At 27.7% G+C, this 27,269-nt stretch overlaps 1 protein-coding gene and 1 pseudogene across 1 annotated transcript; both read right to left on the reverse strand.

The window, feature by feature from the left end:
- Nucleotides 1-1,541: 1,541 nt before the first annotated feature.
- Nucleotides 1,542-15,531, reverse strand: LOC113559997 (insulin-like growth factor I). The gene is made up of 3 exons (XM_026965785.1): nucleotides 15,509-15,531; nucleotides 1,910-2,088; nucleotides 1,542-1,666 (listed from the first exon to the last, which is right to left on the reverse strand). Exons 1-3 carry the CDS (start codon nucleotides 15,529-15,531, stop codon nucleotides 1,542-1,544), a joined length of 327 nt encoding a protein of 108 aa, XP_026821586.1.
- Nucleotides 15,532-20,796: 5,265 nt separating this feature from the next.
- LOC113559999 lies at nucleotides 20,797-22,781 on the reverse strand (annotated as a pseudogene).
- Nucleotides 22,782-27,269: the final 4,488 nt, after the last annotated feature.

Here is a 27,269-nt window from a genome sequence, read left to right on the forward strand (position 1 = left end):
AGATTTCTATTATTCACCAATGATATTAAGATACTTTTTAAGATCTCATACACTACCTATCTAATATTACAGAAAGCACGGTTACCCCCTTGAGAAACAATTTATCCAACAAATAATAATTCATCATTAAACCTAGATAAACCATAGCTTTGACATGTAATGATTTATTTATTAATTATTATTATTATTACATAGAGTTTAGATATAGACAATGGTATTGTAGAGAATAGGCTATGTAATGTGTGTTATAAATTGTAATAAATTAAAACAAAATAATTAAAAAATTAACAATATATATAAATTATACGGATTATAAGGATGTTACATTATCACCAGCAATTGCTGTTATATGACCTATAAATAAAATACATTTAAATAATATAAACTTTTTTGCGACCCATCAAGTTTCGTTTTATTTGATAATATTCTACAAATTATATTTATTATAAAGTATGCAAATTTGTTCAACTTATTATAAAATAGAGATTTCTTATTATAACATTTTAATTGTGTATCAACAGTCAGTTTTGAAATTGTATTTTGCATTCTTTGATTTATTTGTCTTTATTTTCAAAATAATTTTCAGCATTTTTTACAGTTAGGTTAAAAGATTTAACCTACAAGGTATCCAAGATTCAACAAAATTGAAGTCTTAGATATCATGATTTGAAGCAGAATATTTAAATACCTATTTCAACATACTTATTTAAAACTAATTTGCCAATCTTGACATTTTGCCAAATGTCAAGATTTTATTATTTAATCATTTTTTTTATATAGATAAAATAATTTTAAAATTCATTATTTCATAGTGAAATTTACTGTTACATAAAATTTGCAAGGCCCTATATACACAGCTTATATTAACTGTACTTTTACTTATTGAACAAATGTGTAATTAATTAAGTTAGTAGGTAACATAATTTTTATTGATTAATACGTGGAATAAATATATAATTTTAATTGTACATTTTTTATTAATACAAAAGCTTAATTTTTTAGACAATATTGGTTACTATTACCAAAAGTCTATAAATTGTTTTTTTTATTTAAGATGTTTACATGAGAACAATTCATTAAGTAAGCATTATTTCAAATTATCTTAATTTCATAAATTAATTATAAATCTAAATTAAAATAAGTAAGATTTACTTATAACAAACTTTTAGCGAATAACGTAAGAAATTAGAACTAGTGCCATACTTGAATTATTTTAGCATTCTTTGACAAAATTATGAAGTTCCAAATACTTAAACTTAACAAGTTCTAAATAGTTTTAAAATATTAACGTAGGATTTAAGTCGATAAGAAAAAGTAAAGCTAATTTTCTTTATCAAAATAAATTTTTTCTGCCCCTAATTTTTCTGAGAAAAGAATGAAGTTTAAAATTCAGAAAATTCACCATTTTTCAGATGTTTTTATTTATTGTTATTGTTATTTTTTTAACAATCTTGTGACATCAATATAAACAATATTGACATTTTAAAATTTAATTTCTTAACGTTAATTATTTAATATTAATATCTACTATTGATTTTTACTTATTGTTGATTTGGTGCACAATACTCTTTTAATGTTCGCCGGGTGCATGGATTATAACAGCACTCCTCTGTTATAAGTGGTATGCCCATTTTTCGACGATGTACTATTGATTGAGACACACCGACTAAAAACGAAAAAAATGAAGGTAAAAGTAAAATTGAAATCATAGAGATAATAAACTTTTAAACTAAGTCTTGTTTACAGTTGCATACATAATTATTTCGGAAAATACAATTTCATTTCCATTATAAATTTATTATAATAAAACGTTTAAAACATTTAAGCACGGTCTGCAAATTATATTTAGTTAGATATAATATCTACAAACAAAGCTTAGACTAACTCTACAAAGGTACATTCGACTAACCCGGTAACTCATTGTATTTTCCTTGACATATCGCTTCCAACTCATCTGCCAATTCTGATCCGCAATGGGTGTTTAAGTCGTCCCAGAACGGATCATGTTTGAGTCGTTCACCTAATGATTTTGGGCTTATTAAATTTATAGCAACTATGCATATTAAAATAAAAGACTTCATCATTATTCTGAAATACACACAATTATATAAAGTTAAATATAATTACAAATAAACCGAGACATTCAATAATCGATACATTAATATTAAACATAATAATTTTTGTAAATAATGAAAAGGAGATAAACCAGTAAGTACGGAAGCAGGGGACACCATGACAAGAGAAGCAATTCGAAAGTATAAGTTTGAATAATTGGTTATAATATTTTTTGTTTAACCACAACTAAATAATTTAAATCAACTCGTTCATTATACAAAATGTAATAACTTCATAAGTTCAATAGAAAGATAACATTTAATAACTATTTAAAAAAATATATTACCTTTTAGGTGTATTTTCGTAAAACAGAAGAAATTTATCTAACAACGACGAATATATTTTTAAAAATGATTATTATTTGTAAATATTATAAATTATTGTAATATAATGCAGGAATAGGAATACTTATTGAATATAAAAATAATTTCCTGTAATAATAGAAATAAAGTTTTTTTTAAATATTACCAATTTCGTGGTGCACACAAACATAAAATCATCAGACGTGAAAAAAAAAGACAGTCAGTAACCGATTTACGAAAACATAATGAGGGACTATAGAAATGGGAAATTGTGTGCAGGTATATTGTATCCAACCGACTGCACCTCCCCCGCCGCAAACATCGAACGAACAGTGTTTACCAATCCACAATTATACCAATGAAGTCACTGTGCTGTATAGTAACACGATCTACACAGTGGTGTAGTGGAAGGTATACGCGTATCCGCGTATACGCGTAAAACACTTAAATTCTTAAATGCGTATAGGAAAGAAAATAAAACAAATACGCGGGTATACGGTCGTAGCCTTTTGGATAATAACCAAATTACCACAATTTATTAATAATATACATATAATTTGAACATTTCTGATTTTTTTTCATTCTCATAACTCTAAGAGAATTGATGTATCAGAATAATTATTTATGATTAAAAATAAAATTATAAGAAATAGGAAAATTTAAAATTGTCCGAACGTCATAACTTCTCAAAGTGGTTTATTTATTTACCATCAAAAGTCATTAATAAACTATAAACATTGAATACTACGTAAACATAACAAATTAGGCAGGTAGTAGATACTAGGTAATAGATACTGATAAGTGATAATACAATATTCTAGTCATTTATTAAATTTAATTTAATAAAACAAATATTTAAAATTAAATTAATATTATGAGTTATGACGACGGCAATATAGTATATTATATAAGACATGGAGAAAATGAAATACAACAACTGGGCCGTAGATTTTTATTAAATACATCTATACTAGTACAAGGAATAAGAAACTTTATTCATAATAATACAATTAATGAAGAAATACAGGAATTAAATATACTAATGTGGACGGGGATTTAATTTAATGTTTAATGAACATAATACGTTCAGATCTAAGATCTAAATTGACAATAAAAAATATAACAAATCTTATGTTTATCAATATAAATGGGCCACCTCTTAGTATAGGGAACTCAACCAATTATGTTGGAAGCTGGCTGTTGCAGTACAGATCGGCCAATGATAACCGTTCAAGGAAAGTGGAGCCATTAGAAAAACAAAACGGAACAGTTTATAAATTAATACATTTGCTATAATGGAATTATATATTATTATGTATTTAAATATATTTATAATAATAGATAAATTTAATTAATTATTATACAGGGGGGGTATAGGGGGTAGAGCCCTCCACGTATTACATATTTCTCAATTTAGGTGTATACTCAAAACAATATTTACGACTACACCACTGGATCTACATAGCCTTTCACTATTCACTATACGCGTATAAAATAATCTGCGATCTTGTAAACATTTTAAATTCAATCATCCATGAACAATATTTAAGATATTATACTATCTATATTTTTATGCTATTAAAGAAAACTTTGGAGGAACTACCTTAGTTATTTTTTTGATTTTGTTAAATTATTTTTTTTATTCATCGAAAATCCATTTTCATGCACTCTGGATTTGTGACCGACACATTAAATAATGGGGTAGTGGTGGCACAATATTTTATATAGATAATATCGCCATCTTGGGATTGGAATTTCTTTTGTATGCAACAAAATGAGCTCAGGCTACGTTAGATATACAGGATGTTCAATAAGTTTGGAGATCGGTATTAGGCTAGTTGGAATTGGAACTAATAAACGATAATATTATGATATACTTATTGAAGTTATTAAATGGTTTACGTTATAAATTTACAGTGGTGGTGTTGTCTGTTATTGCTCTAAAACCTAAGCAAGAATTAAAATATGCATACTAAGTCTCCAAACATTTTGAACACCTGATATATTACATGTATACATATACATATATATGTGTGTATGTGTGTGTTGGTATTAGCGAAGGGTCGTTGCATTCAATTGTGGGTGTAACTATATCGTTTTGACTGTTCTTTGTTCAACTTATATTGTAAATACTTATATATATACAGTAGGGTTCTGATAATGAAATATTGAAAAATATTATTTCTCCTTTTAAACGTGTTCGGTTTTAAATAATAACAAATAATATATTGATTACACTCAGAAAATATTGATAATGATTAAATAATGAATAATTTATTAGGTAGTTATCAACCAAAGTTTTTCAAATTACTATAATATAGAATTGTAAACTAAATTTATTAACTGTAGATATAATTGCTTAAAATATGGTATATTGTCATATTGGTATTAATCGTATTATATTATTGGTTATCAGCTAGGGATCGGAACTTATTGCTCTTAAAAAATAGGTACTGAATATGCATTCACTTATGCACTTAAAACAGTACAAATGCTTATAGTAAGTCCTCGTTTAACGTCCAAACACGACGTTAACCAAAAAAATATTAATTGAAACACTTTATTATAATGGATTTCCCACAATAAATAACAATGTATATAATATATTTATTATGATTGCACAATTTAATTTGTTTGTATTAAATTATATTAAATTACATATTATACTAAAAATTAACGAATTATAACCAGATTTACGTACGTATTTACAATTTATTCCTTAAATTTGGTATAAGACAATAATGATTAACAATGTCCACCGCTCGCTCGCCGAATTCAAAATGTGTTTATAATTTCAATTTTTGTAGAAAAATCAAAGAGGTGTAATTTTCCGATTTTTTAAAAATATTTTCGACCATAAGAGGCGAGCTTGGGCGTTTTGTTGTCATATTAATTATTATAAACTGACGAATATGTAACAGTAAAATAATTCGTAATTGTAGTATTATGTGTATATACGAAAACAATAGGTACCTATAACCGATAGCAAAAATGTCGAACAACAATAAATAAAATGAAAAACGATTATGGAGTACTATATTACCTAAAATAAATAAAAATAGTACCTACGTATTGGTAGGTATCTATGTTAATCAAAACGATAACAGTATTATTTTAAAAGTCGACGAAATTAAATTACTATTAACTAAGCTAACAGGTTAATGTCATTAATATAATAATACCTACTCATTAAATTAATCATTGTATATCGCCAATTATCTTTGAAAACCTTACGATTAAGCTTATATTCGTCTGGATTCTACTCGAGTAGTCGAGTGAATGCTACAAAAACATTTATTACGTACCTAGGTATTCGATACTGAGTATACGCTTACGCGGTATAAGATAAAAGTACTATGAATGTAAAGTATATAACGTACAACAGTTCGGCAGGCACGTGAACGCGATATTAGGTAAGTAGGTACTTAAAATTGTAACTATTGCAATTATTAGCAAACGATTTCGGCAAGCTACGACTTCGCAGCGGTCCATCTATGGTAATCACTATTCAGTCAACAGTAAACAGAGAAACAGTCAACATTCATCATAACTTCGAGAGTTCAACGACAATATTCTATAAAATAGTGTGATATTTTGAAAAGTTTTTGTTTCATTTTCATTATTCAAATTCAAATTAGTTTTAATTTAAGTGATGATATATATTAGGCTTTGGGTAAAGTTTATTACTACCAATCATTAAATTTTAAAGAATAACTTATTTTACAATAACAAAGACAGATATTTTACCGTCAATCCCAGTCCTATTTCATTTTTATATCAACCGATTTATCAACATCAAAATATATGTCCTACACTCTTCACGATCCTAAATATTCTGTGACCTAGTCACTTTCAACATAGTTTATAATAAATATCTAAATACGCCTCTATTTACAAAATTTAAATAGGTATAACTACAATGCATAGAAGGCAATGAATGTACCTATTTAAAAAAGTATCTATTATATAAAATATAACAGGTGCCTTTACCTTTTATTGGCTTTATTATTAAACATCAATACCTAAAAAATATAATATTTTAATTTATTACATACGAAATTTTTTCAATATATTCTCTATTATTTAATTATTTAAATCCATTGATTTGTTTATTTCTTTTTTTTATGTCATTTAATGCTAATTTGTAATAATTCATCCACTCGTAGTATTCTGAATTCTAATTCGAATTATATTTCTAATTCTAATTTCACATTTATTATAATTACGTAGGTTTGTAGGTAAGTAGGTCAGTAGCTAAAAACGAATTTTTAATATTCTTAACCAATTCATATAAATATAAATATTGCACAACACTACTATACTACTTAGGTAATATATTAACCAACGACCATTATAAAGTACAAACATTATACACATGTATAATATACATAATATATATACAAATATATTTATATATATTAGCATATAATATGTAAAAAGTAATTTGTTTTGTGAAAGTTTTATTTCATATATTTACTATTTAGATATGAATGAATTCACCAAAAATTGGTTAAATGACGTGGGGCTTAAAAATTTAGTCAATAGGTTTGAAGGTAAAGTATTTTGATTTTTAAATTAAAACAAATAGGGATACTCAGTATTATTTTTGGTTTTCTTTTTTAATACCATATGAGTAATGATTTAGTAATGTAATATAGAATATAATCTGGTGCGTGTATATTGATTTAATTACGGGTGTGCTAGTGGGTATTACATGCGGGTACGTCCTATTAGATAAGTATTTCATGTAGTTGCAGCTATTATTAAATAATATTAATTTTCAGAAGAAGAAATTTATGAAAATAATTTGTTGTTGTTAACGGAATCAATGCTAGTAAATTTAATTCCAAAAATGGTCAAAGAGCTTCGATAATAAATTAAAAAAATCAAAAGAAGTAAATATTCCTATATTATATGCAATGCATATTTTTATAAATTCAATATTATTTAAATTGAAGTTACCTAATTTATAAATAAGAAAATAATGCATTTTATACATTATCCCCAAGAAGCTGAACAAATTTGGTGGTTTATACAAGATTATTTTTTTTTAAACAACTGATAAATAAAAAAAAAGTTTATAGGCGTACAGAGTTTGATAAAATATTTGGAATCAATATAGGTAATTACATAATTGTAATTACTAATAATTAGTATAACGTAATAAATTTATACCTAAATTTAAAAAATTTCTATTGTGATATATTAATATCTATAAAATAGATACCTAAGTAGGTTTTTTTTATAGGTAATCATTAATGGAGTTTCATGTAACACTAAAAATATGCCTATAATTATTAATGTGTGTGATGAAAATAATGATAAATCAATTAATAAATTCATATTCATTGTTCCACTGAATAATAAAAAATATATTACTATAGATAATATTTATTTTTATTTATACAAAATTTATTACAATATAATGTAATTGTATTATGCTCACATATTATCATTATAATAATAAGCAAGAACACAATTATAAGGCACAATAAGAATATTTAATAATAATGAAAGAAGTAGAAGTTTATTGGGTCAATCTAGCAATATAGTTCTAAACTTTGTTTTTCAGGGAGTTCAAATAGACAATTTACAATACACATATTGTAAATAGGGTAAGATCAGTGGTGCGGCGTAGCCAGGGGGGGGTTGAATGCTCCCTCCATTCGGCCGTATTTTTATCAAAAATATAATGTTTATAATATAGAAATATAATCATTTATTCGTGGTGAAATGTATTCTGTTATGCCGTATTCACGTTATCGACTGCACTGGTAATAATAATCATTATCATTCGATTATTTTATTATTTTAACACGGTTATAGATTTATTTTATTTTATTACTAATCCCCCCCTAAAAAAAATCCTGGCTACGCCACTGGACCGTAAGATAACAAGGTTAATATTACAATTAGTATAATTGTATGCATGATCAATAAGATGATTAGACTAAACATAAAATATACAATATAATATAATTAATATAAATATAAAGATGAGATGATCAATATATAAAGATGATGGTGATCGTATACTCGATTACCATTGGACGTGTTTAAAAAAGTATTTTATGATATTTTTGGTTGTTCACTTATTTTGTACGTTCGATTATATCGACGTTTCGATATGTATACGACATTACTATATAATTTAAGTGTACACGCACTCATACACACACCACCCAACACTAGCACTTACGGAATTTATTCGGCAACCGTGTCGGACCACCACCTGTTGTGAGCTACATTTATATATATACACACAAATACACAGGTCAGTTGGTGTGTATTGTATAGTCGAAATATTTGCAGTGACTGGGCGGCGTATTTCCCGATCCTATCACGATTCAATGCAGTGGACGAAGCTTGTTTAAATTTACAAAACCTACGCGTACTCAGTGAACCCGCACTGAATCAACATAGGGTTTGTAATGTGTGAAGAATTTTAGAATTTTATACAGATGTATGTTTTGAACCTAAATATAATATATAGTTATAATAATAATTAAATATATTACGTCTTAGATCTATTTGAAATTAAAATCCATATTAAATTAATATATTATAATATAATATAATATAATGTATGTATATTGTACCTATAACTTTTGAAACAACTGAAAAGTATCGTTATCACCATATTTATAATAGCTCCTATTAAAAATTTCAAAACAATTCTTGTTTCTTTTTAGTGAAAGTTTGAAAATTGGAATACCATTAAAACGATAAGAATGTTCTTAAAAATGATTCAATTATCCGGTATTTGTTGATTCTTATAAAAGGTTAATTTAACATTAGTAACATAAGATCTGGTTGGGGAATTTCAATTTTGATTCATATAAACGGTTGATTCTATAAACCAGTGATCACATTAAGCGGAATTCATTGTATAATGATTAACAACATATAAAATAATTAACAAATATAATAAAATTAGGTTATGTGTGTAATACTAATGATGTAACTGGTAACTGCCTTTGTATCTGATATAGGTATAAAAATGCATTTATGTTTTAATTTTATTAAATTTATAAGAAAAATATTTGATATAGATGTAAGGTCAACATAAAATGAACCTATAACACTAGATACAATTGGTGTTTCAAAAATTATTGTTAAATAATTGTATTTTATTACCTCTAGAAAAATGAAGCCATTATTTTTTGAATATGTACTATTTCATTGTTATCTAAAATAAAATATTTATTACGAACATTACTTCGACTGACAAAAAATTTATTAAGAATAATTTGCTCATATTAAAAAGTTACTTTAGGATCTCTATGGTATAGTGGGTCAAAGTCTATTTCATTATTCAGTATAGGATAATTTGGGGCAGTTTTAATTTGAACGTTTTGAAATAATAATAATAATTTATAATTTAAAATGTAATCATAAAAATTGTAATAATAAAACTGAATTTTTGTATAAAATACATGTTATTACTACGAATGTGGTCCGCAATATTATTAAAAAAATAATACGTGGCCCGCTGCATAAAAAGGCTGAAGACCCCTGATTTATAGGTACACAGTGTCACGATCGTCAAAACAATATTACACACAGTGAATATGTAGTAAATTCGTAATATAATTTACCAAGTGTTTTTTTTTCTAAAAAAAAATTTAAAAAATTAAACAAGAATGTGATACAATTATAAGAATGGAAAGACTATGAGGTACTCTTAAATACATTTGATTAATTCATTCGAAAAAACAAGTTCATTAGCATTGATAAGTAGTTATTTTAATTTAAATCAAAAATGGATAAATATTTCCATGTATTATATAATATGACCGCCGATGCAGCGAACGAATCCATGACGTCGCGCGTAATGTCAAAAATAACTGTACCTAATTAGCAGTGCCAGATTAACGTATAGGCCAAGCAGGCCCGGGCCTAAGGGCGCCTTAATTTTAAATCACATAAAAGGCGCTGTCTATCATCTATGACGTCCAGTACAAGTGACAAAAACACGAAATTGACGTTCCCTTGTAATAGTTCTGACTAGAGTCAAAATGTCCTTATTACTTGTTAATAAACAAGAATGTTTTTTAAGGGCGTTATGTTATACGGGCCTAGGGGTGCCAAATTTCTTAATCCGGCACTGCTAACTAGTGAACGAATAGTCACAAATGAAATTTAGTTAATTAACTAATAATTATCTTATTAGTTAGACTTTGTTCTATTTATTGTGGTAATAAAATAATTATTGATTTTTTGAGTTGGATGGTCCTTTAATGAATTTAAAAAAAACCAACGATGAGGACAATGCCATTATTATCTACGGCTGATATTACTACACGAGCATTCTATATAGAAACGTCTTAAAAGGATACTTGGTAGGTATATATCACGACGCACTTTAATATTATTACTGCCGACAGTTTACTTATATTTTATATAAAATATAAAACACATCTGTATAATACCTACGACGTAGTAAGGACAGCTGCAATTCAGATACAGACTAGTATAGTTAACAATGCACGTTCACTGCAGGAATGTTTGAAACTCTTGTCATTTTACTCGATTAGAATTCTTTTATTCTTACCCTGCCAACGATAAGTAAAATAAATTGGATTCCAAAATATACTAAATCATCTTCATGGCAGGCGATGCTTTTTACGAATTAGTAACCTGACAGGTGGTTTCAATATAATAGTATTTGGAAATAAAAATATATACCTATATCAAGGTTGGTCGTCGCCCCTCGCTAACAATAGTAAGTATCATATGTAGTAACGATCAGAATTCACATATTTTTCGGAGGGTTTACTAAATATTTTACTGAAATCGTAAATATAATATTATAATATATAAGGTATTGAGGCAGGTAAGCATGTATAAAAATTATACACATACTATTTTGAATTTTATGACAACGTTTATTGTATTACTAACTGAATTACCCATCGCTTTAAAAAAAATGAGATTGTTGAATAACTAAATATATATACATATATTATTATAATAATGTGTCATTAATGTTTAGGAAAAATAAAATATAAAGTAATTTAATTTCTTAAGTTTTAATAACATTTATTGATGTACTCAAGACATTTTCATTTGGAGAAACTACAAATGTTTCACCCAAAACAAACAAATGAAAATTTCAATGAAGTTTAGTTATTATTGTCATAGAATTTTTTTATAAACTTTTTTTTTTGTTAAGCATTCTTTGTATTTTTAATTTTTAAAAAGATCTAACTGGACATAACTTAAAGTTGACCATGGTCCATGACTAAATACAGGTTGGGATAAATATTTTATCCAATGAGTGACCCTGTGCTTTATTTATTACCATAGTAAAAGCTATTATTATCAGAAATTTACGTCTAGTAATGATATGATAATGCAACAGTAGAGGTAAGATGAGTGCCTGCATAATGTATACGCCAGACAGTAACGCACGCCACCAACGACGACGTATTAGTTCTGTAGTAGACATATATAAGAGTAGTGGGGGTTGTAAAAATGTGTGTGTGCGCGGACGGCAATGAACGCGATACGCTTACACAGAAACTAAATATTTTCAAAAACTATTTAATTGATACATTTTGGATTTTTCTGAGTACTTGCGTTTGAAAGTAAAATATGAAAACTGTACAGTAGAAATTCAGATATAGCTGACCGATGAAATCGCCTCATGTTTTAATAATATTTAAAGATGTATGGATATTATTATTATGTTAACTTATAATGTATTATATTATATAATATTGTAGTCATGTAAATAGGTTTATAAAATAAACATATTTATCGTGATTAATGATATACTTGCATTTTCAGATAGTGCAATTAAAAGCAAAGAGCTAAGAGGTATTGTCGACAAATGTAGACGACCAAACTTTCGAAATTTCACGAATATACATTATTGTGGTCCTGAACCCAAAACGTATGTAATTTATAATTTAACTTAAAATTATAATGATAGTTTGATTAATGATTATCATTAAATATCTCTAATTTAAAACTTAAATCAACTATTTAATAAAATTAAATTAAGATAGAATCATCTTAACTACTATAAGAAATTTGATCCTAAATAAATTCCATCAGCTATTATTGAAACTTTTAATTGATTGTTGAAATAACTCATTGATAATAATTTATTCATCTTATAAAAACAAAGTTATACATTTCAAACCTAACTGTTATGAAAATATACTTATTAAGACTTTACTGCTTTACAAAAAAATCAATTTGATTTTTTTTTAAGCAATCAATATAAATATATTGATTAAATAAAATTATTTAGGTGGATAATTGTCGATATACCTAAATGTTAGTATCTACTTAAAATGGGTAAATGTAAGTGCCTACACGAGACCTAGCAGGTAAACAAGATACATATATTAGTTCCTACACGATAAAATAAGGTACATATGTAAGAAGTTCTTACACAGTAAAAAGCAGGTACATGTGTAAGTTCCTACATGGTAAAAAAAGCTACAAGTGTAAGTTCCTACACTAAGTATATTATAAGTTATCAATCTAATATCAGTTATATCATATTATAATACTGTCATACATTTTAACCCTTTATTCGATATAATATTTAATTCTTTATAATATTTAATAATTTACCTAATAAATATTATCAATTTAATAATTTTAATATAATAAAACAATAAAAAAAAAAAAATTTATTTTATGAGGTTCATTTCTGAAGCTTTTCTTTTGCAGGAATTACTTATTTGTTGCCGCTTTAAAGTTTCATCACTTGCGTGACTATGATGGTCAAAACACGATTTATCTATATTAATCAAATTAACATTTGAACCCACACATTTTGACTTACACTTATTTATAACACATTGCCATGAATTTTCATTTTTTTTTTTTTTTTTTTGATGTGTGATGTTTAAAAAAATTAAAATCATTTAAAATTAATAGGTCTTTGCCTTTTTTATTAAGCATAAAGGATACGCGATTTTTGTTAATCATCGTGACTTATACGTAATGGATATGTACAGACACACGAATGTTTCGAACAGTACAAACATAACTATTATTATCCAATGTGACAATGTACATTAATCTGTTGGGTTTTTTGTACAATTTTTATCAGTAATGAAAAGTCGTAAATATTTCGTATGTCGAAAAATCGAATTTATAAGTCACTTTGTCAGCTTTATCGATAAACTTTCGTTAAAATCTATCTTTATTCTTTTAAATAGGCACCATATATAAAGATTTAAACGAGTGCGATAACATTATTTCATCACTTACTCCACACTTTTATGTTCTTATAATTATGAATTATCATTAAATAGAATGCATTACTTATATTTTTTTTACAATTATGAATTATTATTAAATTACAATTATTTTTAAAATTATTAAATTAAATTAGATAGATAGCTTATAAATTATATATTATACAGAATAAAGGGTTAAAATGTATGACAGTATTATATAAACATAAATTAATAACTTATAATATTCCTAGTGTAGGAACTTACACGTATATCTTTTTTTACCGTGTAGGACAGGGGTCGCCATCCTTTTTAAACAAGTGAGCTACTTTTGAAATTTTAAAACCCTGGTGATCGACCTAGGAAGAGATTTATTTGATGAGTAAAAAAAAAAAAGTTGTTTCTTCAAATAATAATAATATTTATGTAATAACAATACACGAGAAAAAGTAAAAAAAAAATTTAATTTATTTATGCGATAACTGGCATTGGTTTTTTTCTGCAAGTTTTGAAAATTCTGGTATATAGTTAATAATAGCTGCTTGTATACTTGAATCCAAATTATTGCTTGTAATTTTTAACCGATACGAATTAGCAAATCACATTATCCGATTATTTATTACGCGATCGACCGATAATGGTAAAATTAATTTTTATAACGATCGACCAGTATTCCTAGAAAGATCGACCAGTCGATTGCGATCGACTGGTTGGCGACCCCTGCATTAGATCAACTGTAATTTCTTTCAATCTACATATTTTAATGTTATTAATATTACTTATATGAATCATTATTTATATTACACAGGTACTAGGGACTGGTGAAACTCGATTCCGGTGAATAGAAGCCTTCGAGATGGTTGAGTGAAAATCGTTTCACCGAAAAATTGATAGGGAATGGTGATCGGGTGTCTAGAAATTGGTCACTAAAAATGTGATAGTCGATTTCCATGAGTTAACAGTTTTTCTATAACTAATCAGTTATCATTCGGTGTAATACTGTGTTCCGTCGCATGCCCGGTTTTTTTTTTTGAATGAATAAAAAAAATATAAGTTTGAAAAATAGTAATTAAGGATCTAGCTATCGGCTGCAATACGATTGCGCACGGTCCTTATCAACGGTACCTTTTTAGGTGTACGATTCCGTGTGCTAAATTATTTTTGCTTCTAAGCAACGTTGCCAAATATACAGATTATAGGTGCATGGTAAATATCCGATTAGGTTCCGATTGTGGCGATCCGTACGTTATTTATTACTTAATATCGCCGCCGATACCAGACAAACTTTCCATCATTAAGAAGTAGATAATTTTATTTTAGATCATACTTTTATCTTTATTGTAAATTCCCTCACATGTACGAATATACCTAAACTATGATCTCGCATTGTATGTTTATACGTATTTACTGAAATGTCAGTTGTGTTCGTGTTTTAGCTGTCAAGGTATATTTTTCGCATTGTTAACATTTTATAATTAATTTTTTAAAATGGAAAATGAAATTTTCATAATAAGTTCAGAAAGGGGGAGTGATTTGTTAGTGGTGAAAAAAAACAAATTTCGACACATCAGACAGCGGGCAAATGGAAATAACAGATATAGGTGCTGTAAAAAACAGTGTACTTGTACAGTCTTAATGACAAGTGACAATAAAATAATGATAAAAATTGCTAGTGAGCATAACCACCTTATAGATTCTACTCAAAAAATCGAAAGGCAAGTTCTAAGGGAAAACTGTAAACGTTAAGCTATAAGTTCCATAGCTACCCGTCCAATAAAAATAATTAGAAGTCAACTTATGAATAGCGTGAGTACCGAGTTAGAATATAATGATATAAAATCAGTTAGAAAGGCTATGTATATTCAACGAAGAAAAAACTTTCCTCCTTACCCTTCGTCTTTAGAAGATGCCATTACGCAACTGAACGAATTACAAAATAAAGATTTTTTAATGTTTAAAGGAAAAAAATTTATACATTTACCCGATGATTGCATTTTTATTTGCTTAACAACTGAAGAGAATCTTCAATGTTTGACAAGTTGCACAGATATATTTACGGACGGAACATTCGACTAGGCTCCAAATTTTTTTTTGCAATTATACACCATTCATGGCTATAAAAACGGTGTTAACGTACTTTTGGTATACTTTTTTTAAAGGATAAATTTAAAAACACATACATATGGAAATATTTAATTAATATTTGCGAAAAGCAATCACTACTTTTCAATTAGGTACTCTATTGTCTCAATTATATACATCTTGTAGAGGATATTTGGAATTTTTAACACTTTTATTTATTATTTGTTAATAGTTTTCATATTTAAATACATTAAACATGTGCAAAGTTAGTCAAATTAATTAATCCATGTACATTATACGTAACATATTCATAATCGTATAAAGTAGGATATTAAGAAACAAATGAAATAAGTAAATTTTTAGTCATAGTATTCTGTGTGATATACAAATCATTGCTGATCAACATTTTTTATGGCACAGCTATGGTAGGCATTACAAGATTTAACGTTTAACATAATTACATTTGCTGGAGCATCAAAAGTTATTTGGCTTATAACAAAATTGTAAATTTTACCATTTAAACATAAGCCATTAGAAATAATACTTTTCATTTCAGCCATAAAAGAGTCTAAATATTCAAAAATTGATTCTGGTTTTTTAAATCTAGCATAATATATTTCAACCAGCATAACATATTTTGATAATATTGGAATATTTACTATTGAAATTAAAATTGGCCATAAATTTGATTTATAGCTTCTAGAAATTGGCAATCCATCAATATTTACTCCTAATTATTTATTTGTAATATTCTTAAGTTGTTCGACATATGCAAGTAATTTTACTTAGTAATTTCACCTATTTATGTATAATCATAAACTCTATACCAATATTTATCCATTTTTTGGTTTAATGTAAAATAACTGCTAATGAACTTATATTTAAGAGTACCTCCTCATAATCTTTCTATTCGTATAATTATATCTAATTTTGGTTAAATATTAACGAAATAGGTAATAACAATTATATTATAAATTATACGCCACGCCGTGATTTGATTTTAAGTTAAAATAGTTAGATACCTAATAATATTATGCAAGCCCTCGCTCACTTCTCATATTAGTTTCGAGCAAGGGCGTCCATTAGGAAGTGCAGGGGGGTGACATAATAAATGAATAATAAATTAATTTTTTAATTATAATATTACGAAAATTATGTGGCCCGTGATCAAATTTGAAAATTGGTATGTATATTTTCTATTTTGATAATACTATAACGGCTAAGTATCGCTATCAGAAATATGCGATAAGATAAATTAAATTACCTACCTAATAGAGATAAATGTTGGCTGTTGCCTATTAGTTCGTAATCGATTTTGGAACGATCATAATACTCGTTTATGTATACAAGTTTCAATTTCATACATTTTCTTCGTAATATTTGTATAATATAGTGAGTAAAAAACGTAAAATCTCGGATGAAAGTCACGTTTTTCAAGAAAAATGGTCCAATAACTATTTTTTTTTATTCAAGTTAAAGAAAAGGCAGTATGTTTTATCTGTCAAGAATCGATTGAAGTGACGAAAGAGTACAATTTGTAATGACATTATGGTACCAAACATGCAGCAAAATATGATATGATACAAGGACAACTTTGAATTGACAAACTTACATTGTTAATGAAAAATGTACAAGGTCAGTCTTCAAGTTTAAAAAATGTCATAATGACTCGGAAGCCAATGTCAAAGCTAGTTATATAATAGCACAAAAACTTGCCGCTAAATCGAAGCCATTCACTGATGATGAATTTATGAAAACTTCATGGAGGCGACCTCTGAAATTTTATGTCCAGCACAAAAACAACTTTTTTCCAAATTGAGTTTATCAGGTGTAACTGTAGCAAAGCGTATAGAAGAACTAGGAACTGATATTAAAAGTACACTAAAAGGACGAATTTTTAAATTTATTTTTTATTCGCTGGAGAAACATATCCTAATCTTCGAAACAACGCATTAAGAATGATGTCTCTTTTTGGCAGTACTAACACTTGTGAACATATTTTTTCACGAATGAAAATTGTCAAATCGAAAACAAAGAGCTCGGTTAATTGACATTCACTTGGAAAATTCACTCAGAATTGCATCGTCTCAGATCCAACCAAATATAGACAAATTAGTTAGTGAAAACTGAAAAACATATCGGTTATCACAATAAAAATAAAATAAAAAAATTTGTAATAAAAAAAATGTTTATCCATACATGTTTTAATAATAATAATAATTTGTAATCACTGCAATGTTTTAATAATAATAATAATTTGTAATTTAAAATGTAATCATAAAAATTGTAATAATAAAACTGAATTTTTGTATAAAATACATGAGTAAACAACACGAAGAAAAAATAAAAGACCAGAAAACTTACTTAAGTATTTAGCCATAATTGGAAATATGTATTAGGGCTTTAAAATTGAAATTTTTTTCAATATCTATTCGAATATTTTATATTATTTTATTATAACGATTTTTTTATTGAATATTTTTTGACTTGAGGTAGACTGAATGTGAATATAAAGTATCTGTTATTTTTTGTAACTATTTGTACTATTTTTGACTGATTAATTGTCGTATAACGCACGTTTATAATGTTATTAGAAATAAATACAATAACAACATATACAACAAATAACAAATTTTTTTATTAATAATAATTATTTTAAATTTTAATAAGAAGTTGGCAACGTCGCATCCAATTTCACGCGCAATCGTACATTTTTGAATAGTCAAAAGCATGTTCTTTGTTATTCCGGCACCACGCGCAATCGTATGCCCAAAAAGGTAAAACGCCCGTAATCGTACTCCACCGTAGCTATCAGCCCTCAACCGATACCTGCACTCCTGACGTCGAAAGTCGAAAGCTGTTTTGTAGGAGAAAATGTTAAAGTCGATTGCCATGTTTGAGTATTAGTAATCCATAATCAGCGGGAAAGTTCAATTTACACGCATCTAAACCTATCAGGTAAGCAATTCGACTATGTCGGATCGCAGATGATGTGCGTGTAGCAAGTGAAATCAAAATTTATGTTAACTCGAACTTCGAATAGTAAAGAGTTCCTATACAAAAACCTGTTAGGTTATTAAACATATCTTACATATTATAGTATTATATTTGATAGTTGATTATATATAATGAATTTACAGTGACGAATCTCGAGCACTTAAACCGCTTCTGAGCCGTGACGAATTTTGCGTACAGAACTGTTTCACTTATGCGATTCATATAATTATGTGTAATGAAACTTGAATATTCTTATTAATTGTCTTTTTAATGTATATGTCAACAATTACCGATTTATATGCATTGTTACATACATATTTCATAATATGACTAATAATATATTATATTTATATACTATTTTAATGTACCAAATTCATTCAAAGATTTGAATATTAATTCTCAAACATGATCTGTATAATTTAAATACATATTTTAAATATTAATACATATATTGTGTTTCATTAGGTAGATACCTATTTTTCAACAATATAAGAATATAATTATTTAAATTCAAAACCTGTAGAATTATACTCAAATATTAAATATAATATATTAGGTACCTATAAACAATTCAGGCCATAAACTAAAATTTATTGATGATTATTAATTATTAAATAATTTATTCACTTTTGAGCAAAGTTTTACTAACACAAAGTATCCCAATATTGACAAAAAGATAGAATAAATATCTCGTACATCGATCGGCGTTTGCGATCCTATGTGAGAAAATAAAAAGCGAAGAAAAATGTACGGAGGACCGTTGTCGGCAGTCGTACTCGTTACCGCGATCGCGACCGCTACAAACGCAAACGGCGAAAAAACTATACACGCGTGGTTTTCAAAAGACGCACATTACGCGAATATGAAAAGAACGGATTGGATAAACTCTGGAAAAGTCCAGTTAAAATTTTGAGAAAATTGGGAAATGTTCGAAAAATCACGATGGTTAAAATAATAATAATAATTAATATAATCTACCTCACGGCGTACAATACACGCATAGACCTTATGACATAGAGCTTTTTTCTATGCGACCGTTGCGCATTCTTTGTATAGTAAACAAACTATTTTTCACATTTTATTATATTATTACTCTAAGTATTAGATAGATAACGAAAACTCAAGTTTTTACTTTTGAACGAAAATGAATGCTGTTGAGATTGCTGCAGCTACAGCGTATTGTGCATTTGCGTATTATAATTACGTTGACATATTTTGCAAAAAAAAAAAAAATTAAGAAGTCTTGAAAAAAAAGAAGATGGTGGATGAAAAATATTCATCGAAATATAACAACGTAAATATCGGAAAATATTTTTTATCAATAAGTATATTCTAGTGTTATTTAAATATAAATAATATAACAGGTAGTAATATGCGTGTGAAGTTGGCCCCAGCTCAAAAAATCTTCTCACGGTAAAAACAGTTTTCAGATTCTGAAAACTGGTTTTCAAATGTTTTCAATTTATTTTCAAAAAAATGGCGTAGGTTTGGAAAAAATTGGAAAATATGAGGGGGGCCCAACTTCACACGCATGGTAATAATAATATTTATTATATCAATTATTATTTAATAATAATTATTAAGTAGCAACTTTATAGTTTTAAAAATTATGTTAAGTATTTTGAATGTGTTTTTTGTAGACAAACCATTGAAAATCAGTTTTTGGAATTAAATTTTGAACCTTCTGGAGAATTCGAAAATTTAACGCGACTTAATCATACAGATTTTGAATACTTATTAAGTAAAGTGTCACCAATTATTTCTAAAAAAGACACACATTGGAGATTGGCGATACCTGCTAAATTACGCTTAGTAATTACTCTAAGATATTTGGCCACTGGCGATAGTTTTAAAAGTCTCCATTTTTTATTCAAAGTGTCTAGTGAAATCATATCAAAAATTGTACTTGAAGTCTGTATGGCCCTAGTGGAAGTTTTAAAAGATCAAGTTAAGGTAAAAAAACAAATTGTTTGCTTATAATAATAATTGTAACTTCAAATATTTCTTTATTTGAAATCAAAAAATTAACAACTTTTCTCTTAAATAGGTAGTATAAATATTAAACAAAAAGTAATGTTCAACTTTTATTGTTCAGTTGCTTATTGATTATTTTCATCAATCATTGAAAAAGCTCTATTAACAATGTTGTCTTCAAAATTTGGTGAATAAGTCGGATGTGTCGAATGAGAATATGATGAAAGAGTAGATGAAGGTCTGCTTTGATATGAAGAGTTCGAAAATGTTGTAAATGGCGGATTAAATATTTCAGTAGATGAGGTATTTGAATGAGCAAAGTATGCGTTACGTAGTTTGTTGAAGTACAGACCTTCGATCTCATGCATAAATTCCTCTCGTTCATGTTCTGGCAGTTTTCTTATTCTTTTCACCATCATTTTACCAAACAGATCATATTCATCATCTTCTTTGTCACTATTTCTTTTGGTAATAACATTTCTTAACAAACTAAATGCTTCATTCATTTGGTTTCCTGCTTCTTGAAGCTCGAAGGGGCACCGCGACGTCGAATCGTTGGCGTTGGTCGTGAAGGTGTTATGTGTGGTTGCTCAGGAACAGTAGTATTCTCTGTTTTATTCTCAGGTACCACACTTTGATTTTCTTTGACGTATACAGCGCTAATTTTCTCACGTTGGCTTTGTTCGTCGGTTACAAAAGACTATACAAAACAAAACAAAAAAAATTATATTTATATTTTTTAGACGATTCATAGATTTTCCTTGTAGAAAAATAACATCAAATAGTTCTACGTTTTTTTTTTTTTTACAGATTCCGTCTACACAAGATGAATGACTAGTTGTAGAAAAAGGATTCAGTAAAAGCTTTCCGCACGCCATCGGAGCAATGGATGGAAAGCACATTGTCATACAATGCCTATCTCATACAGGATTGGAGTATTATAATTACAAAAAAACGTTCAGTATTGTCCGTTTAGCCGTAGTAGACAGTAACTATCAGTTTATGTTTGCTGACATCGGTAGCCAAGGAAGGATTAGTGATGGCGGTGTATTACGGAATAGTGTATTATGGCAGAAAATTTCGGAAAATAATTTGAATTTGTCGACGCTATGCCCTTTGCCTGGATCAGATGAACCTTTACCTTATGTTTTTTTATGTGACGGTGTTTTTGCGTTAAGTACGCACATAATGAAAAGTTATCTAGTTCACGTGTGTTAGTTGAAAATACGTTTGGGATATTGGCTTCGAGATTTCGAATATTTAGAAAACCAATTGCATTAAATACAGAAAAAGTAACACTTTTAACTATGACATGCATATTATTACACAATTTTATCAGAAAAAATAATTCCAACCAAATGTATGCTCCACCGGGGACATTTGATACGTATGATGATAACGGTACTTTAATTCAAGAGGGATCATGGAGACAGGACATACAGGATTCTTGCGCAATTAGACCTTTGGAAGTAATATCTCGTCGACCGACAACTAATGCTATCAAGATAAGAGAAGCATTTACTGCATAGTTTTACAATAATATGAAATATAAAATACCTATTTAAATACACTTATTGACTATTGTAATTATAAAAATTGTTGTAATATTTATTATATAAATAGTTGTTATTTAAGTTGTGGCAATCAAATATAATATGATAAAAATAGATTGTTATTGGTTTTATGTTATTTCTGTACGTTGTGTATTATTTAGAGCGTTATAAAATCGTTATCGTTACGACGGGTTATATATTGTAGGTACTTACTGTATCTTGAGTATTTATAGTTGACTGGCATTCGTAAACTGGTGATAGGAATGACTCCATATACTCGTAAGCAAACCATATTGGCTTGTAAATATCATTTACACCGGCTCCTGATTTGATCGATGCTTTTTTTTACGCAAATGGCCCCTAAATGTAGCCATGAGCGAGTCTTTTTTCTTCTTTATTTCGGTTATTGGACATTCCAGTTGTTCGCTTCATCGAACCCGTGTGTCGTTGATTTGTTTCCTATCTTTGAGGTACAAATGCATTGGGTCCCATATAACGGGTTCATTTTGGTATAACTCCAAAAACTTCAACGTAAATTCGTTGGACCAGTCACACATGACGAAAAGTACAACAATAATTAATAAATAAAAGCGACGAATATGCGAGAACGCACGAGTATGAACTAGGTGCTCTTGTGCTCGCGACTCGAATTTCCTCGTGTCCTTTGACTGGGGCACAAAAAACCGCCTTCCGATCGAGCGCCGTCGTGGCGAGGTGAAGTGACACGAGCGCGTCTAGTTCAATTTCGCGCTCGGCTGCTCTCGCGAAGTCTCTGCGAATGTGTACTACCGGCATTACATTTTAAATTATATAAGTTGATATTTTATAGTTTAAATATACATAATAATAATATACAATCTAGTAGGTATTCATGCGAAATGTTCATTTACGCTGTAAGTAAACCATATACTATTTATCTTGTGTACGTACAGTGTACGCGTGCTAGCGTTTTTAAAATGTGCTCCGTACTCTTTTACGGAAATTAAACGTAAACGACTATGTTTATGCACGCATTATTTCTTGGGTATCCTTATTATTCATTTTTGAAAAAAAGTAATAAAATGTGTATTGGTCCGTGGGACTAGGAAGTTTGAACTTTACAAACTTAAAAACTGATCCCATTGAAATTAGTAGGTGACTCTTGCTTTAAGTGTTATTCTAAAAATTAAATTAATTTTTTTTTTTATAATGTTATCAATGTTTAGGAACAAACCAAGAAGAATAGATACATTTAATTTTACATGAAAATGTTATTATTAAAATTATTTTAATAAGAGTAGATATTATATAACTATCAACGATCGAGAATTATTTATATAGATACCTAATAATAAAAACCTATCTTATATTTATTTGATATCCCGTGCGGCGTGCTCTTCCACAAAATGCAATATTACTTATTAGTAGGGCCCGGATTTCAATTGCAAAATGTATCTTTTTTTGATTAATCTTAGACAATGCTTTCCAAGTTTATAATTTGATTCATGTCATAGAGACTTCAAAGGTGAAATTTTTATTTTGCATTATTTTGCTTTTTTTGCATATTTCAATGTTTTTTCATTTTTAGAACATATTTTAGCATTTTTCGGTCATTTTTTCGTTTTTAATGCAAATTTGTATAATAAATAAACATATAGTATTTATACATTCTACGGCCATAGATTAAATGTTATACTAGCAGTATTAAATCTCTGATACGACTTAATAATTTAAATATAGCTAACTCAAAATATTACTCTTGTTTTTTGGGGTTTTTCTTACAATTTATAAACTGTTCTAAACATACAATATTGTCTATCTTATCTTTATTTATAATCGCTCGGACTTGGCAAATAATAAATAATATTATTATAATCGGTTAGTTCGTGTCGCGTTTATTTCGTTTTTCGTTGTGTTAATTCGTTCGTTCGAACAATGCCTAAAATGAAAGAATCTACTTCTTCGCGCTTGAGTGGCTACGTAAATGAATCTGACGAATTAACAACAGATGGGAATATTTTACTCTGTAAAATTTGTAACATTAAAGTTGCGGCTGAAAAAAAATTTTCAATTCAGCAACATATTTCAAGAGAAAAACATATTAATGAATTAAAATTGATGAAAAAAAAAATGAAAAACCTCAACAACTCTTAAATAACGTATTAAACAATGATAAAATAAACATTTTTTATAAAGAACTTTGCATGGCTATGTTATCTGCGAATATTCCATTCAATAAACTGAAGAACAAGTTACTTAGTAATTTTTTAGAAAAGTATACAGACAAAAAAATGCCAGATGAGTTTACTTTGCGAAAAAACTATATCGATAAATGTTTTAATGAAACTATTAATTGTATTCAAAAATACGTTGAAAACAAAAAAATATGAGTTAGTATTGATGAGACCTTTGACGTCGAAGGTATATATGTTGCCAATGTAATAGTTGGTACACTAGAAATATGTGAGTCCGGAAAATCTTTTTTATTAAACTGTGAAGTGCTGAAAAAAGCTAATAATAGCACTATTACCAAATTGTTTGACAGATCTATGGGTATAAAATGGCCAAACGGAGTAACTAACACGATAATGTTTTATTGTTCGTCAGCGACGCAGCTCCATACATGGTTAATGCTGGTAAAAATATAAAAGCTCTATACTCAAAAATGGAACACGTCACATGCCTCACACATGGTATACACAGGGTAGCTGAAGAAGTGCGAGAGCATTTTCCTAAAATGGATGCATTGATATCAAATCTAAAGAAAATTTTTTTAAAACCACCTTCTAGAGTTCTAAAGTTTAAATGTATGGGCCCAACTATTCCTTTACCACCTCAACCAATACTGACACGTTGGGGTACTTGGTTAGAAGCGTCGGTATACTACTGTGAATATTTTCAATTTATTAAAACAGTTATTGATGGATTTGAAGAAAACGATGCCATAGCTATAAAAAAAGCGCAACATTTAATGACAGACAAAGAAATTGAAGCTATCTTGATATTCATAAAAGCCAACTGTGGAAATATACCAAGCTGTATAACACGCCTTGAAGCATTTCTAGTTGAGGCAATTGGTATCGTAAATAGTGCCAAAACTTGTATTTTAAATAATACAAGCAGTTATAGAGAAGCAATAAAGAAAAAATTAGAAATTGTTTTAAATACAAATAATGGTTATACTTTAATGGAAACGATTTCAAGTATTTTAGAAAGTAACGAAACCGCTCTAAAAAACATACCAAGAGAATTAACACTAGATGATATTTGTCATTTTAAATATGCTCCTATAACATCCGTGGACATCGAAAGAAGTTTTTCAGCATATAAAAATATTCTTTCGGACATTAGAAGATCATTGGTGTTTGAAAATATCAAACAATATATTATTTTTCAATGCAATGCTGAACATTTCATAGGTAAAATAGCTTAACGTAGAATTTAACATAATCTTAAGTGCATATTTTGGTATGTTTAGAATCAATAATACAGCCTCCAATCAAACACTCAAATTTATCGTCAATAGTCGCAAGTCAATTTTTTTTCGATTTTCAGTTGTTTTTTTTTTTTAATAAAATTAAAATATTATAAATTACCAATAAAACAATAATTTAATAAAAATTTATAAGTCATTTTTTAAGGTCATTTTTCTGGTTAAATGTATTTTTTAAAGGCATTTTTAGCTATTTTTAGAGCATTTTTCAGTGATTTTTAGTGCATTTAAATCCGGGCCCTACTTATTAGTCAACATTCAACAGACTTAAGTATTAGAGCCGTAGTATTTATGATTGATGCCAAAATATGATTACGTATTATTTCTTTTACTATTCGACGCTGTTGAATGTTGATTATTTATTTATTATTATATTTATTTAATACTTATAGTTATAGATTATTTTGATTATGATGGGTTAAAAAAAGCTGAGTGGTTGTAAAAATTAATTTTTTTTAAATTGCCCATAAAATCATAAATTGATGCCGTCGTAAAATAATTCATCCCTTACTTTTATATCCCGTTCATGAACTCACACACACACATACTTTAAAATATTTTTGCCACTCATATTTCGTTACACTCCCCGCCAGGTCTATATTTGTGTGTTATACTTGTTTGGTTGAGGACAAACGCTACCTGTTGATTGTTACTGATGGTTCCACCCCGAATCGGAATCGCCATTTTGTCCCCTCTACTTTACAGATATCACACATATGAACAGCTCACACAACTGGATTACACGAACACAGTTGTCGATTGTCCAGTGATTGTGAATGTTCTTGGGTCAATATCGTCGCTGAATTATTTTGACTTCAATTATCTTCAAAAATAAGACTCTTACGAAAAGGTTAGTAATAAATTTAAGTATATAATCGTTTTAAATTTTAATGTATTACTATTCTTTTATTTTTTCAAGATTTATGAATAACTGTATTATATACATTGTTTAATAATACAGATATTAAAGAGTAAAATAATAACTTATATGATTATTTAAGTTGGCCGAGATGTTAATTACATTTCATTATAAAATTAATCTGAGATAACCTATCCAAAACATTTAATAGTATAATTATTTTTATTTATAATGTAGGAAAAATAATATTTTTAATAAATTTAAAAAAAACTAGATGATTTTAGAGTGAGTGGGTTTAAATACATCTATTTGATCAATAAGATAAATTCGATTTAATTAATTAATTCTAATTATAGTATTATTATGCGATTTTCGATCAATATTTAAATCATCCCTCTAATTTTTACTATAATATGTAAGATTTTTTAATTATTCGATAATTTGTTATACGTTCTATAAATAAAATAGCATGTTGTAAGTTTGATAAATTCACTAATAAAAAGTCTTTTCAAGTTTACAAAATACTACGATTGACGTAAATTACGCCAGGAATAAAATATAATGGTTATGTTTCTTTAGTTAGATTTTACTTAAATATTTCATGAAAAAATTGATTTTTAGTTAATCTATTTTAAATTTCAAACAAAAAAATTTCAAAAATCTCGAATACATGTATTTAATTATTACGCCAAAAAGCCTGTTCAAATAATTAAT

The sequence above is a fragment of the Rhopalosiphum maidis genome, chromosome 3 (assembly GCF_003676215.2).
Source record: "Rhopalosiphum maidis isolate BTI-1 chromosome 3, ASM367621v3, whole genome shotgun sequence".
Taxonomy (NCBI): domain Eukaryota; kingdom Metazoa; phylum Arthropoda; class Insecta; order Hemiptera; family Aphididae; genus Rhopalosiphum; species Rhopalosiphum maidis.